The 12,517-nt window shown below is 40.9% G+C and overlaps 1 protein-coding gene across 1 annotated transcript in view; it reads left to right on the forward strand.

Moving 5' to 3' along the window:
- The window catches only part of ZDHHC15 (zDHHC palmitoyltransferase 15), a 28,381-nt gene extending 18,484 nt beyond the window's left edge, over positions 1 to 9,897 (forward strand). The window contains exons 11-12 of the mRNA XM_074915634.1: positions 2,749 to 2,837; positions 4,075 to 9,897. Of these exons, the coding sequence (XP_074771735.1) occupies positions 2,749 to 2,792 (44 nt within the window). The 3' untranslated portion in view covers positions 2,793 to 2,837; positions 4,075 to 9,897. The remainder of the gene's footprint in view (positions 1 to 2,748; positions 2,838 to 4,074) is intronic.
- The last annotated feature ends 2,620 nt before the right edge of the window (positions 9,898 to 12,517 follow it).

A 12,517-nucleotide genomic window follows, 5' to 3' on the forward strand; every position in this document is an offset into this window, starting at 1 on the left:
AGGGTTGTCCTTTTTTCCTGATATGGATGTTTGAATGTGCCCTTCCTGGTTGGATTTTTTTTTTTTTTTTATTAATCCTGGCCTTGCTAAGACTTTTATTGTTTCATGTAGGGAGAAAACTGTTGTGGAGAACCTTTTGTTTCATTTCTTAGCCAAAGGCAAAAACACTTGCTTCAAAATTCATAGTAAATTGAATTTTTTTCAGATTTATTAATGTTCATCCCTATTCACAGGCATCTGTTTAATCTGTCTAGCCAGAGAGCTACCCCAATTCACAAGCTGGCAGCTTATAAGGCTATCATTTTTTTCAAAGAACTCATCTAGAATGTCTTTGACATGTTGGTCGTGGGTGTGTCAGTACTGTGGATGCTTGCACACTTTGTCTTGTGGAGCCTGGGACAGGACAGCTTACATTTATAGCAACATCTCGTCTCTTGGACTGATTTATTAATTTAATCATATATTTTATTCAAACTTGTACAAAAGGCTTCAGTATGAATCAGATCTTTCCCAAATTGTTTGCACCTTCAAAAATTTGTCATCTGTATTAAGTAACATCTTTCCAGCAGAAACCAGCATATCCTGAGTAATAGGTGGAAGTTGATACCTCTTGGTGTGATGAAGCTTCAGGTGTCTGAAGGCGTGTGATTTGAATTTAAATTCAAATCAGTAGGAGTCTAATTAAAGGAGCTTCAAGTCCTGAGATACCAGCTAATTTGGCATAGCAGTCCTTTAAGTAGAGAACTCATCTGTGGTGACTGTAGGGATGGAATTTCTATCCATTGAGAAATTTAAAAAGCTGCTTGGATGTCAGAAGTGAGCAGAGATTGCTCAGACAGTACAATGGTGTATCAGGCAATCAGTAAACTGGGACAGAAGATGAGGTTTGCATCTCTGGATTTTAGGCGTGATATAAACGGTTAAATTGTGTCTGACAGAAAAAGATTAAGTTAAAGCAGTGCAAAACCCTGCATCAATGACTGCCTTGTAATCAGCTTTGAAACGATGGAGAGGTACCTGTGCAGGAATCTGCATCAGTTCAACTAAATTAATTAGTGAATATATTTAGTAAAACCAGTATGGTTTTGTATGTGGATCTGTAGCTGCTAAATCAATTAGATGAAAAAAAGATATTCCATAAAAATTTGATGGTGAAATTTTAATGGGAGTAATGTCCCTGAGCCAGCAGGTCTTATATATCCTTTTATCAGTTCCCTTTGACGTTCAGATCAGATGCTTTCCTAAAGGTATGCAGAACAAAGGGCTGCTCTCTGGAACCTCCCATCTGAATAAATGTATTAGATTTTACATGGTAAAATAGATGTCTATGCTAATAAATAGGAAAATAACCTGATAATGGCAATAGCACTGATTCTCTTTATACATAATAAGGAAACAAGAGGCCTAGGCAAATTTATTTATTTATTGTGTATGTATCATTGAGCGGTAAGGGGGAAGTGTTTCCTTTTTGTTTGTCTTCCTTTACCTTCACAGAGAAAATTAAAGAAAGTTCTGTGTCAAATTGATATTTGACACGGCTCGATGCCATTCTTGCATTTTGACCATCATGTCTTACAACGAGTTCTGGATCTTAAAACTGAACAGCACAAGATCAGTGTAAGAAGTCTACAGAGCAACCCAGTTTTGAAATCTTGTTTGTTGCAGGCATGGAAACAACTCTGGAAGTATGAATTTGGGATCTGGATCTTATTCCTATAGCTGCTGCAGATTTATTTTTTAATAGGACAGTGTGTTTCACTTAACCATGTATTGCAGGTGGGGAGAAATGCAGCATGATAACTTTCCTGTTTCTCAGGCATATAAATTGCTTTGAATTTCTGGGGTATTAGTTACTATAATAATACTGTTCTACGATATAGAGCAAAATGTTGCAGTATGCTGTTTCCGTTGAATACGAGGTATGACCTGCTTTCAGGCCAGTTGTAATTTTAAACAGTCTCCACACTGTTAGTGACTTCTATTAGATTGACCTCGAGCTTCCACTTCATCAGATGAAACAAGCCCAACTACCTCAACCTCTCTACATAAGTTTAAACTAGAAATTTCTGTGCTGCTTATATATGGCTTAAGTCTGACCTCCACAGCTTTCAGTTTTCCAAGATTTGGGCTAAAATGTGTCTTCATAGAAAAAAAAAAATATTATTTTGCAAGTGAAAATGTTTAATAATAAACTGTGTTTGAAGTGCATGAAATGTATTACCATATATTTCTACCACAGCTGTATTAACCCAACAGTATTCAGAGAACATGATTTCCTGGTTCATTAAGCTTTGGTACCCTCACTCCCATCTAACAGAAGGGTTTAAGGAGACTGCGCTGTAGACACAAATGATGTTTTATTCTTCCTTTTTTTCTCACCACTGCTTTTCTTTTTTGTAAGGCATCAGCAAGTGAAATAATCTAAGCTTAGTGTTTTCAGATTCCCTTTTACACAATAGACGTAAACCAGTATAATTTTCTAAGCAGGAAGGCCCAAAATGTGCCATTAAAATGGAAGGATCTGTATTTGTCTTTGTGGCTTTAATGCTTGTGAAACAGTTATGAAATAGATAAAGCCAATAATAATCTCAGTTTAAAAACTGCTGTTCAGTTATCTCTGACAAGTGGTTGTCTATTTTTATTTGGAATAATTCTTAAAAACACACTCCCTTACTTAGTGGAAAATATATTCTCAGTGAGGAAAACCAGATTTACTTACCTCTAACTACTTTGGTTTTCATTGTATAGAGTCTGGTGAAGCTTCATCCCTTGCCATAGAAAAGGAGACATAGCAGTTTGAAAATGCAGCAGTATAAACCTTGTTCAGAAAGGTCAAGGTCAGTATTTCTTTCTTCATTATCTTCAAAACAGCCGCTTTGCAGGGTCATTGGTAGGTAACATCGGGCAGATTTTGACTTTAACAGTGGTGCACGTGGGGGCTCGGGGAGAGTCCCCTGAGGTTCCGAGGCTGCGGGGTTCAGACCTGCACGCTGGCATGAGAGTGGTGCAGCTGTGGTAGCAGCAGGCCTCTGAGCCTACGGAACAGCACAGAACCTCTCACCACAGGATGGTGTTGATGCATCTATGCGTGGTAGTATTTCACCAATATTTCTCCATCTTACCCAGCAATATATTGTTTAAGAGAACTTAAAAGAAAGCAGTGGCTGTTCAGTAGCCCCGGGCTGGATGCTGATGGAGTTAACACAAGAGCTGAAAGCCCTGTTCGTAGGGGAGGGTGCAAACCCTGCAGCTCTCCTGATAAATGTGGTAGGAACGACTTTTGTTCTAGCCTGTACAATTACAGGATTGGAAGTCTGTTCAGTGATTCATGAAAGGTGTGGGAAGGTGCAGATACAGTCTTAAAAAGAACTGAATTTGAGAACAGCCAAGTTGCAGTTTGGAATAAATGGAAGTAACTTGTAATGCCCACATCAGCTGCTACTCTTATCTTTTTTTTTTTCACCCTGGAGAAACTTGGGTACAACAACAGATGATGCAGTTTGGGGAAGATGCTGCAATCTGAATGTTCACTGCTCTGTAACCTGTGTGACTCTCATAATAGTGGGGAGATATCCCACATACATACTGTTGCAGTAAGCGGGAGGCTGTGTCCTTTTCAGTCTCCACAAAACATTTTCACTGTGGAGTGTAAGTGAGCAAGATTTGAGAAGTATCCTCTGCTGTCTCGCTTGCAGGAGGTGGAACAATCAGCTAGCATTTGTCCCTCTATTTTCTGTGGGTGTTGAATGACTGTGTTGTATGGCAAAGCACTGTAATCCACTGCGGAGTCCTGCACACAAATAGGGCAACTCAAGGTTTTTATATATGGGCTCCTTGCATATTATAGATGCGATTGCATTTTCTTCCACTGAGAAGAAAAACCACAAAGTACTGTTTCTGCCAATGGTCAGTGAGGACCACATACTGCCATTCTGCTGGGGGAGTGAGAAGACAGCATTTTCCCTGTCGTTCCACATGGATTTAAAATAATGCTGGAAGTCAAGATTAGACAGCCATCTATTGCTCATCAGATCAGTGCTTATAGTTGCACATTTTTCTTTATTTGAATTTCAGCTTCCCTCTCAGGAGTCAACATCCCTTCTCTTGGCATGGACTTGAGTTTTGAGGGGCAGAAAACAAGTGGAACTTCAAGATGAGAAAACATCATGAAGTATCATCTGATTGGAACCTGCATTCTAGAGTGCTTCTCCAGAAATCCTGCTATCCAGATGTTTCAAGGCTTTATAAGTTTAAGTTATGGAGTGAACAGAACAGTTTTATAGAGTAATTCTGGCCAATCTTCTTTGGCCTGCTCTCTTTATTTTATAAATAATATATATTTTTTATTCAAAATAGGTAAAAATATTGATGTGAATGCATTTCCAAAGGCCTTTTCATTTTGCAGACATCAGGGACTCAAGTTCTTGAAATTCTTCCAAGCCATAATATTCTTTGGAATGGTATTTATTTTGAGACTGATTCTCCAACCTCCTCTGACAAGTGGCATTTTCTAATGCGTTTAAAGTTCTGAGTCAGTTTGACTCAGTGAGAGACAGACCCACTTAAACTTGGCACTAAACTGATAGATGGATGTGTGTTGAAAAATTGCTGAACATGCATACATACATGTGCAGCTGTGTATGAAATCAAAATATTCACATTGCCAATATTGGCCACAGATTTTTTAAAGAAAAAATTTTTTAGGAGGGTGTAATTGTCTCAGAGTTTGAGTTATAGTGCCCTTCAAGCCCAGTCCTACTTGCAGGCACCTCAAATGCAAAAGGGAACTTGAGACAGTACAGTTTGCATTAATTCCTAGGGCTAAAATATCAGCTCATTCTTGGATCAGTGGTTGATGGAAATTTGAGTGTTTATGGAGTCAGAAGGGAAGACGTAAATTCGAAACACATGAGTTGGAAATGTGCACTGAAAGTTTAGCTCCAACAGCAGTGTTTGGAGTTTACGCTCCACAATGGTGATTTAGTCCCATAATGCTGATGAGAAAATTGATGCATTGAATTTTTTCAAACTTCTTCCTAAGTAAATGTATTGACTGGTGGTTTAAAGGTTTTTCAGCACTAAGAGGTGATCAGATTTTTTCTTCATTTTCCGCTATTTGCAGTCAAAGGAATGTATTGCTGTTTTTATTCTGTGGAATGGAACTGAGAATTTGCTGGCAGGATTATATGCATTTTTCTAGACCTGAGTCTTTTTTTTATCTGCATGATTCTGACCCAGCAACTCCATCACTCATGTTTGAATTAGGTGCATGCTTAAAAGTATTAGTATACTGCCTTTAAGATCATTTGTTACCATTTTCTATCCCATTTTTGTGTTTATCAGCCCATTTGTGTTGACAGTGACTATGGAAGCAGTTGTGCATGTCATGAGAAATCATCTGATAAGTATCTCTTTGGTGACAAAGGCCTTGCCTACACACTAAATCCTTTTTTCCTGTGTTTATTTTGCTGCTGCTACCAGTGGAAATGTGTTCGTGAAACCGAAGAGCCTTGCAGAGATTTTCTGTCCGTAAGAGCAGACTGTCTAACTACCTGGTATAATCCGTGCCCTGCGGACAGATATTTTGTACATCAACCTCCAGAACTGGGAGTAGAGCAAGCAGCAACCTCTGCAGAATGTCTTGTTGCTGAAATTTAGTGGTTAGGAGTCTGGGTGGCCCTCCCAGGCTCAGCGCAGGTTACTCTCTCTCCTCCTCAAAGTGGTACTGAACATGCTGAATGTTCCTGCTTCTGCCACTTTAACACTTTAACCATCTGTTGGGTGGTTCTGTCATCAAGCAGCTGTTGAGTGCTGAAAATATTTTTCCTATCAATCTAAACCTGCACTTCTAACGTAAATCTCGTGGTGGACCTTGACCTGTGCTTGATGAAAGGTGGCAGTAGAATTAATTGCCTCATTTCTGGCAAAATATGTTCTGGAGCAGGAGCTTGAGAGGAAGATGGCAGCTAAACACAAGAGGAAATGTATAGGAATTTAGCACCAACAGAGGTGCTATTTGTGCCTTTTAAAATTCTAAATTCCTTGTATAAACAGGGAGATGATTCGGTGACTTTCTGTGCAGTTGACTGAAGTGTATTTTTAAGATAGGAGTATCAGAGCTTGTCTGAAGCCATGAGGATTTACAGGGGCTTTCTGAGCAGGTTCTTGTCTCCCTTCTGGATTTGGTTCTGTTTACAGCCGTGTCATTCTGTCAGTGTCCTTTCCCTGCCAAGCAGCAGCAGCAGCAGCACTACAAGATCTGCAAGGCAGTATCCCTGGCTACTGGCTAGCTGCAGCACTGTTCATTAGGTAGTAGATAAAATCAGATTTTGTCTTCTAATTATTATAACAGATGTCTTTATGATAATGCAGCTATCCAGCTCAGATGTAGACACAGCTTTACAGGTTTCCAACTTAGTAACTTCTCTGGGAATTAGTTACCGCTCATTTTGCCCTTTCCTTAAAAGCAGCTCAGCCTCACTTGGTTATAACAAGCTCTAGTCCAGGTAGAAACAAATAGTTTGAAAGCTTCAGAACCACTTCAAATCAATATTCACACATCGTATTTTTGAAAGGTTCGGAATGAAACGTGAAGCAAATACAAAAGTTGTCTAAAAATGAGGCAGAGCAAAACATGGAAAAAACGCATGTGTGAGTGGCTGAACAAGCTCCAATTTGTTCTCTTCTGCTTACTTCAAGGAGATATCCTTACACGACGCCTGGCATTTGTACTGTTTATGCTGCTTTCCAGTGCCACAGAACAGTTGGGCAGGTTCCTCTGCATCCCGGGATTAAAGCTGAGTGCAGAAAGCTGCAGTGAAAGGTGGGTGTCCAGGAACACAGCGTCAGCGTGGCGTTTGCTGGAGACATTACGTGTCCGTGATCTTCAAGGCAGCATGTAAATGAACAGTCAGATCCCTGTGGGGAAACCTAGTGTTTCTGAAGTACTGATGTTGACATCTTTTTCTTTGGTGCATTTTTGCAGCTGATGCTGCAAACGTAATTGCAGATGGCCTACTAAGGAGCATTCAGTTTTTCCAATTAGTATTTTTGGCCTTTAAAAAGGCTGTTAACTAGAAATCCGGGCAGCGTAAAAGCAGTAATTTTGACTGCACCCCCTGCTACCTGTGGTTTTAAAGCTGAACTGCTATTTACTTTTTAAATGGACTTTTTTTCCTTCGCTTCTGAAAAAAAGTTGCATGCAAAGAAAGTGATAAATGCCAAATGTGTAAAGTTCTGTTGAATACTCTGGGTAGATGCACTGAAAAACAGGAATTCCTCAGGCTGGCTGTAGTCACTGCTGCAGGTAACAAAAGAAAGTATTCAGCCGAGGGCATGGTAGTGTTTTTAACATTCAAATAGCTCTTTAAGTGGTGAAACCCATTTCCACTTTCTCTGGTGCAGTCTGTAGGATAGGTCTGTATGATGCATTGTGGAAAGGGCCCAAAGGATTTCTCTCTCGTGACGTTTGCTGTCAGCCTCTACCTAGTTAGGTGCTGTAAGTCCAGTTGCATCCAAAAAATTTGGTAAAACTCCTAAGATTTGAATCTCAGCTCTGATGCTGATTTAAGTGGTGTGACTGTAGTGCTCATTAAGCTGTTGAACCACTGCCCAGTGCAGTGTGGAAGCAGCACAACTGTCTTGACCCCAACCAGGAGGCTGTTTTCTCTGGCTTAGCATCAGATCTCTGCTACAGAATAAAGCATAAAGAAGGGGTTTTCAGCTCAGGGTCAGAAACAGCTTTTGTCCTTAGTGGGTCTCATACTGCCAGTAGAGCTTGAGGTGGAGAAGCATCTGTATTCACAGAAGAATTTTGGCTTAGCTTAATGTAGCCAAGGGTGGTGGCGGGAGAGCGAGCACCCCTGACACAGCCATGAGTCTGCCTGGGCCTCCACCTGGCAGCCGTGGTGCCTGCTGCTGTCAGGGTTATTCCAGTGAGACTGTGGAAACTGGAATTGGGCCACCAGATGCTGTCTGTAATTCTACCAAGAGTCATCTGGTAGTAATAATCATGGCTTGAGTGACAGACAGCATTGCAGGTGTTGGACACTCGCCAGGAGTGTCTCTGAAAGTGTTAAGACACAACCCTGGTTTGGCTGGCTTCAGTCAGGGCACAGAAGTGTAAGAGTTCAACCCAGGTACAGCATGTTCTACCTTGCCTTTGGTCTGTTTGTTGTCTGTGTTTCAGCATTTTACAAATGCGTTTCACATCCTTTGTGTGAGTCAGGATTTTCTGTGCTATAAGCAACCCTTCCAAGTGGATGTTGTGTGAAAGAAGGAACAGTCTTGCTGGGTTTTACTGTGCTACCTGCCACTCTGTCTCATCCCTGCACTCCTAGGTTAATGCTCCAGAATAACTGACCTCTAACAACCACCTCCTCCCCTCTCCCCCTTCTCTCCCATTTACATTCAGGTACACTGTACTCTTAAAAAAAAAAAAAAAAAAAAAAAAAAAAAAAAGGAGAACATCATATTGATGTTTCTATGGATAATGTGGTAAGTCCTCTCCTTGGCCAGTGAGTCCTGTTCAAGGAATTAGGACTTCTGTGAGCCTCACTGCACTGCAATTTTGTTTTGCTTCTTGCTGAATTTTTGGAGTAGAATAAGATTGTATTCCTTTAAACAGGAAGCAATACTGTAAGGTTTTAGTAGGCTGTACCTAGTGCATGTTGTGTGCTGTCCTTGACAAGAACCGGGAAGCCTCCAAATAGAACTCTAGCAATGAATGTTTATTTTACTTCCTGGAAGAAATCAGAAATGTGATTCAGAAAAATCTGTATTAGCTGTAGTTTTTTAGTTCTGTGTGCTGGTATGGACTGAAAGCACAACTTAGTTACCAAACCTGATGCATAAAGTCTGTAACATAATATGAATGTAAAGTGTCAGGGGGGAAAATAAGAATAATTTACCTTTTCTTCCCCAAAGTTCATATAAAGAAGGATATGCTAAAATGTATTCAGGGACCAGCTGCCTCCCACGTAGTCGTTACGCCAGCAGAACAGATTTCTGTTTGCATAGCTGGCTCACTCACGGAACCCTTGCATGAGCAGGTGAAAGAGGCACTGCTGACCTTGTTTATTAAGCCAGAATTAATTAACTCAAAGGGTCACATTTTCATTTCAGTGACTCCTGTGGTACAAACTTTTGAAATTGATCCATAATACTTGAAAATACCTTAATTTTATTGATATTTTTCCAATTCTATCAGCTTCTGTTTTGCTATGGAACACTCGCAATATTAAACTCGTGCTGAAACCATCAGTTAAAGCATTTGCATGGTAGAGTGGCTTTTTTCATTAAAAGTAATGGTCTGTCAAACAGCTTGGCAGCGACAAGCATTGCATGGCTGTGGCATTACCGTGTGCTCTTCCAGCCTAATGCTTTATTTCCTTTTCTGGTAATTAACGTTGAGGTCATACCCACTGTTCGGCACTTCTATTCTTCTTGTCTTTTTTCATCTCCCTTTGAGAGTCTTTCCTCTTCCTCCTGAATGTGTAGTTAAAATATTACCAGTTTTCAGCTGTTTGTGCTGGTTTTTTGGATACTATGAAGAAGGTGAGTAGGTGTCATTTTAAGCAGTTGTGCCATGTATTTTATTTGTAACTAATCTTAATGTTTGTCAGGTATTGGTTTGTGATTCTCATTGTTCAGGCTCAGCTTGCTTTGCTCAGAGCAGTGGGATCCAACTGGCTGCATTGCTTTTCTCTTTCCTAAAAATCTTGTTTCTTCATTTTCTAGCTTCAGTTTGAAATGTAAACCTTGTGAAATAAAATGTAAGTTTACATTTCAGTTATGAGCCTGCTAGTTGGTTATGCTTTCATGCTGCTTAAAATACTTTTTTTTTTCTGTATGAGGTTTTAAGATTTACAGCAGCATTTGTAAAACTTTAGTGGGTAACAGCCACTGTTTAATTTAATAAAAAAAAAGGAGGAAAAAAACACCAACCCCAACCAAAAAAATCCAACAAAAAGGACAAAGGGATCATCTTTGCTTCTTATTCCAGTTGTGCTTAAAAAGAAATGCCTGCTTGCATCAAATGCTGGTATCAAACAGCTTGTATGGCATGCACGTATTTTACCTGGAGGCATCCTGCTCTTCCAGTACTTATTGGACTTAAACTTTTCTTGAGCTAAACCTGGTCTAAATCCCATGGGAAGCCTGGAAGCCAGCAAAAAAATTGTCCTCTCTCCTTTCTGAACTGGGCAAGGTGTCAGATCAGAACTTCCTTTTGTAAAAGAAATGAAAATCCAGTGGATTCTTGAAAGTGGTGGTTGTTGGTTTGTTGTTTTTTTTTTTCCCCTGCCTTTTTCTGGAGGATCCGGGAGCCTCTAGGATGTGTGGGGGAGAGAAAATTCCCAGTATCAGCATCCGGTATCGGGATGATGTAATGAACTGTCTGGGCTGGTGCAGAGGGGCCTCCCCGAGGAGGAGGTGCGGGTTTCATGGCTAGGAGCTTGTCTGAGGAGGTGGGTGGAACCTGTTGTGCTCTTCAGAATTAACTCCATGTGTGGGGGGTGTTATTCTGCAGCGACTACATTAACGTACAGCCTCCTGCTGCACTCGCCGGCACTCTAAGCAGGAGGTCTTCCAGAGGAATTCCTAATTGCATTCTTGGAGCAGGGAATTCTAACAGCTTCCCTTTTGCTAGTAATTTATAACATCGAAAAGGTAATGTTATTTTATAGATTATTCTGTCCGGCTGGTTTTCATCTGAAAGTGACTCATTTATGTTTGTTGTGAAAATGGGTCCCTCAAAGATAAAACTTAATTAAATCTCAGGCTCAGATCATCGCAGACCTATCTGGATGTTAAGAGTTCAGCATCAGAAGTTGATTTTTACCTTGCTTCAAGGTAAAGTGAGCTGGTTTTGCTCCCAGGTGTTTTGGCAGGAAAACCTGGGTGGAGTAAAGCACCAGCTGCAGGAGCTGTTTTGGGCTGAGCAGTGTCCTACCTCGCCCGCTGGGTCAGACTCCCTGCACCAGAAATGGCCGTAGCGCAGCGCCCTTCTCGTGACAAGGAAGCTGGCTCAGTTGCACCCCGTGCCAAGAACTGCTGCATCACTGGAAACAGGAACAGGAATTTCACTGTATCGACTGGTTATTGCATGCAGCTGCTCTTTAGATAACCAGTACGGGCTGGTGGTGGCATTTGTAAGTATCTTGTGGACAATCAACTGTTCTGCTCAGCTGAAGACCTGCCACTCAGAGCTATGTTGTTCAACACCAATTCCTCACCCCTTATTTAACAGGAAGTAGGTATTTTCCAGTGGATGTCACAACTGGTCTGCTGACAACATTTGGGATGTTTAGTCGGGTTTGGGAGTTTAATGCTGCTGCTGGCATTGAGACTTTTGCTATCAAGTGGGTTTTTACAAAAGCTTTGAATACTCGTTTTTACTGTCCAACAAACATTCTGACTTAATTCTGAATGCTTTGTGTATGTTTCACTAGCATTTTCCAAGTGTTTGTATGGTTTTTACAGCTGAATATCCTGTACGGTCTGCTTTGTCATTTTATATTATGGTTTATACTGTACTGCAGGCAAGAACTGCATTAAAACCATTTTTGGCTAATTATACTTGTGAATGGTTATTTCCTATGAGTTAGCGTATGTTCAGACAAAACAGTGTCTCTCTGGAAGCCTTACACAACTTCAGTTAATTGAAATGACTGCTGGGAGTGGGGAAGGGTCTTCATCTGGGTCAAAAAAGGAATAGCTAAACTGCCCCTTGCTGTAAGGGGGGTGGGGCAGGGCCTTTGCATTGTGCTGACCAGGGGTGTGAAGCACTCTGCTTGTGCCAGCCTTCTGTAATCCTGCACTTTTTAGAATATAGATGTATTTAAAGAGCAATAATGGAGTATATAAATTTTCCTGAAGTTACAGTAAGGTAAGATCTAGCAAGTTTAAGTGTTGGTATTGTCTGCTTGGTGCCAGGGGATTTAAAGCCAAAGAAAGTATTTGGCTGCAGATTTATGTTTAATCTGATCAACAGAACTACTGCATTGAGTATTCTGAAAGGGCACTAAGCCACGGGGACCATATTTGCCTTCTGACTTTAAGCCCTGTTGCTCTGCAAACAGAGCGAGAAATTAAGTCCAGCTTTTGGCCACAGCTTTCCTTTCTTTAGAAGGGCTGGTGATACCCAGTCAACCACAAACGTTTTAAGAGGCAAAACTGAAGCACTGTGTGTGTGTGTAGAATTTCTGCAGGCAGCGCTGCTCCCACCCGCTTGGCCAGGGCATGTGCACTGCAGGAGGAAGCTGCTTTATGCAGCACCATTAGGCAAAACAACCATGGATGTTTTCCTATTTGAAAATAACCTATACAGAGCAAAATTCGGAATTGTATCTTTAGTTCTTGACCACCATCCAAAGACTGAAATTTCTGCCAGAATTCAAGGTGACTGCTGAGAACTGGGTCGAGTTCTAAGTGCACCTGTCATTTTGGAAGTGCTCAGAGCGGCTGTAGCAGCTGACCTGGAGTGATGTAAACATTACCATGAGAAATAAAGTGCAGA

The sequence above is a fragment of the Athene noctua genome, chromosome 11 (assembly GCF_965140245.1).
Source record: "Athene noctua chromosome 11, bAthNoc1.hap1.1, whole genome shotgun sequence".
In the NCBI taxonomy this organism is placed as follows: Eukaryota; Metazoa; Chordata; class Aves; order Strigiformes; family Strigidae; genus Athene; species Athene noctua.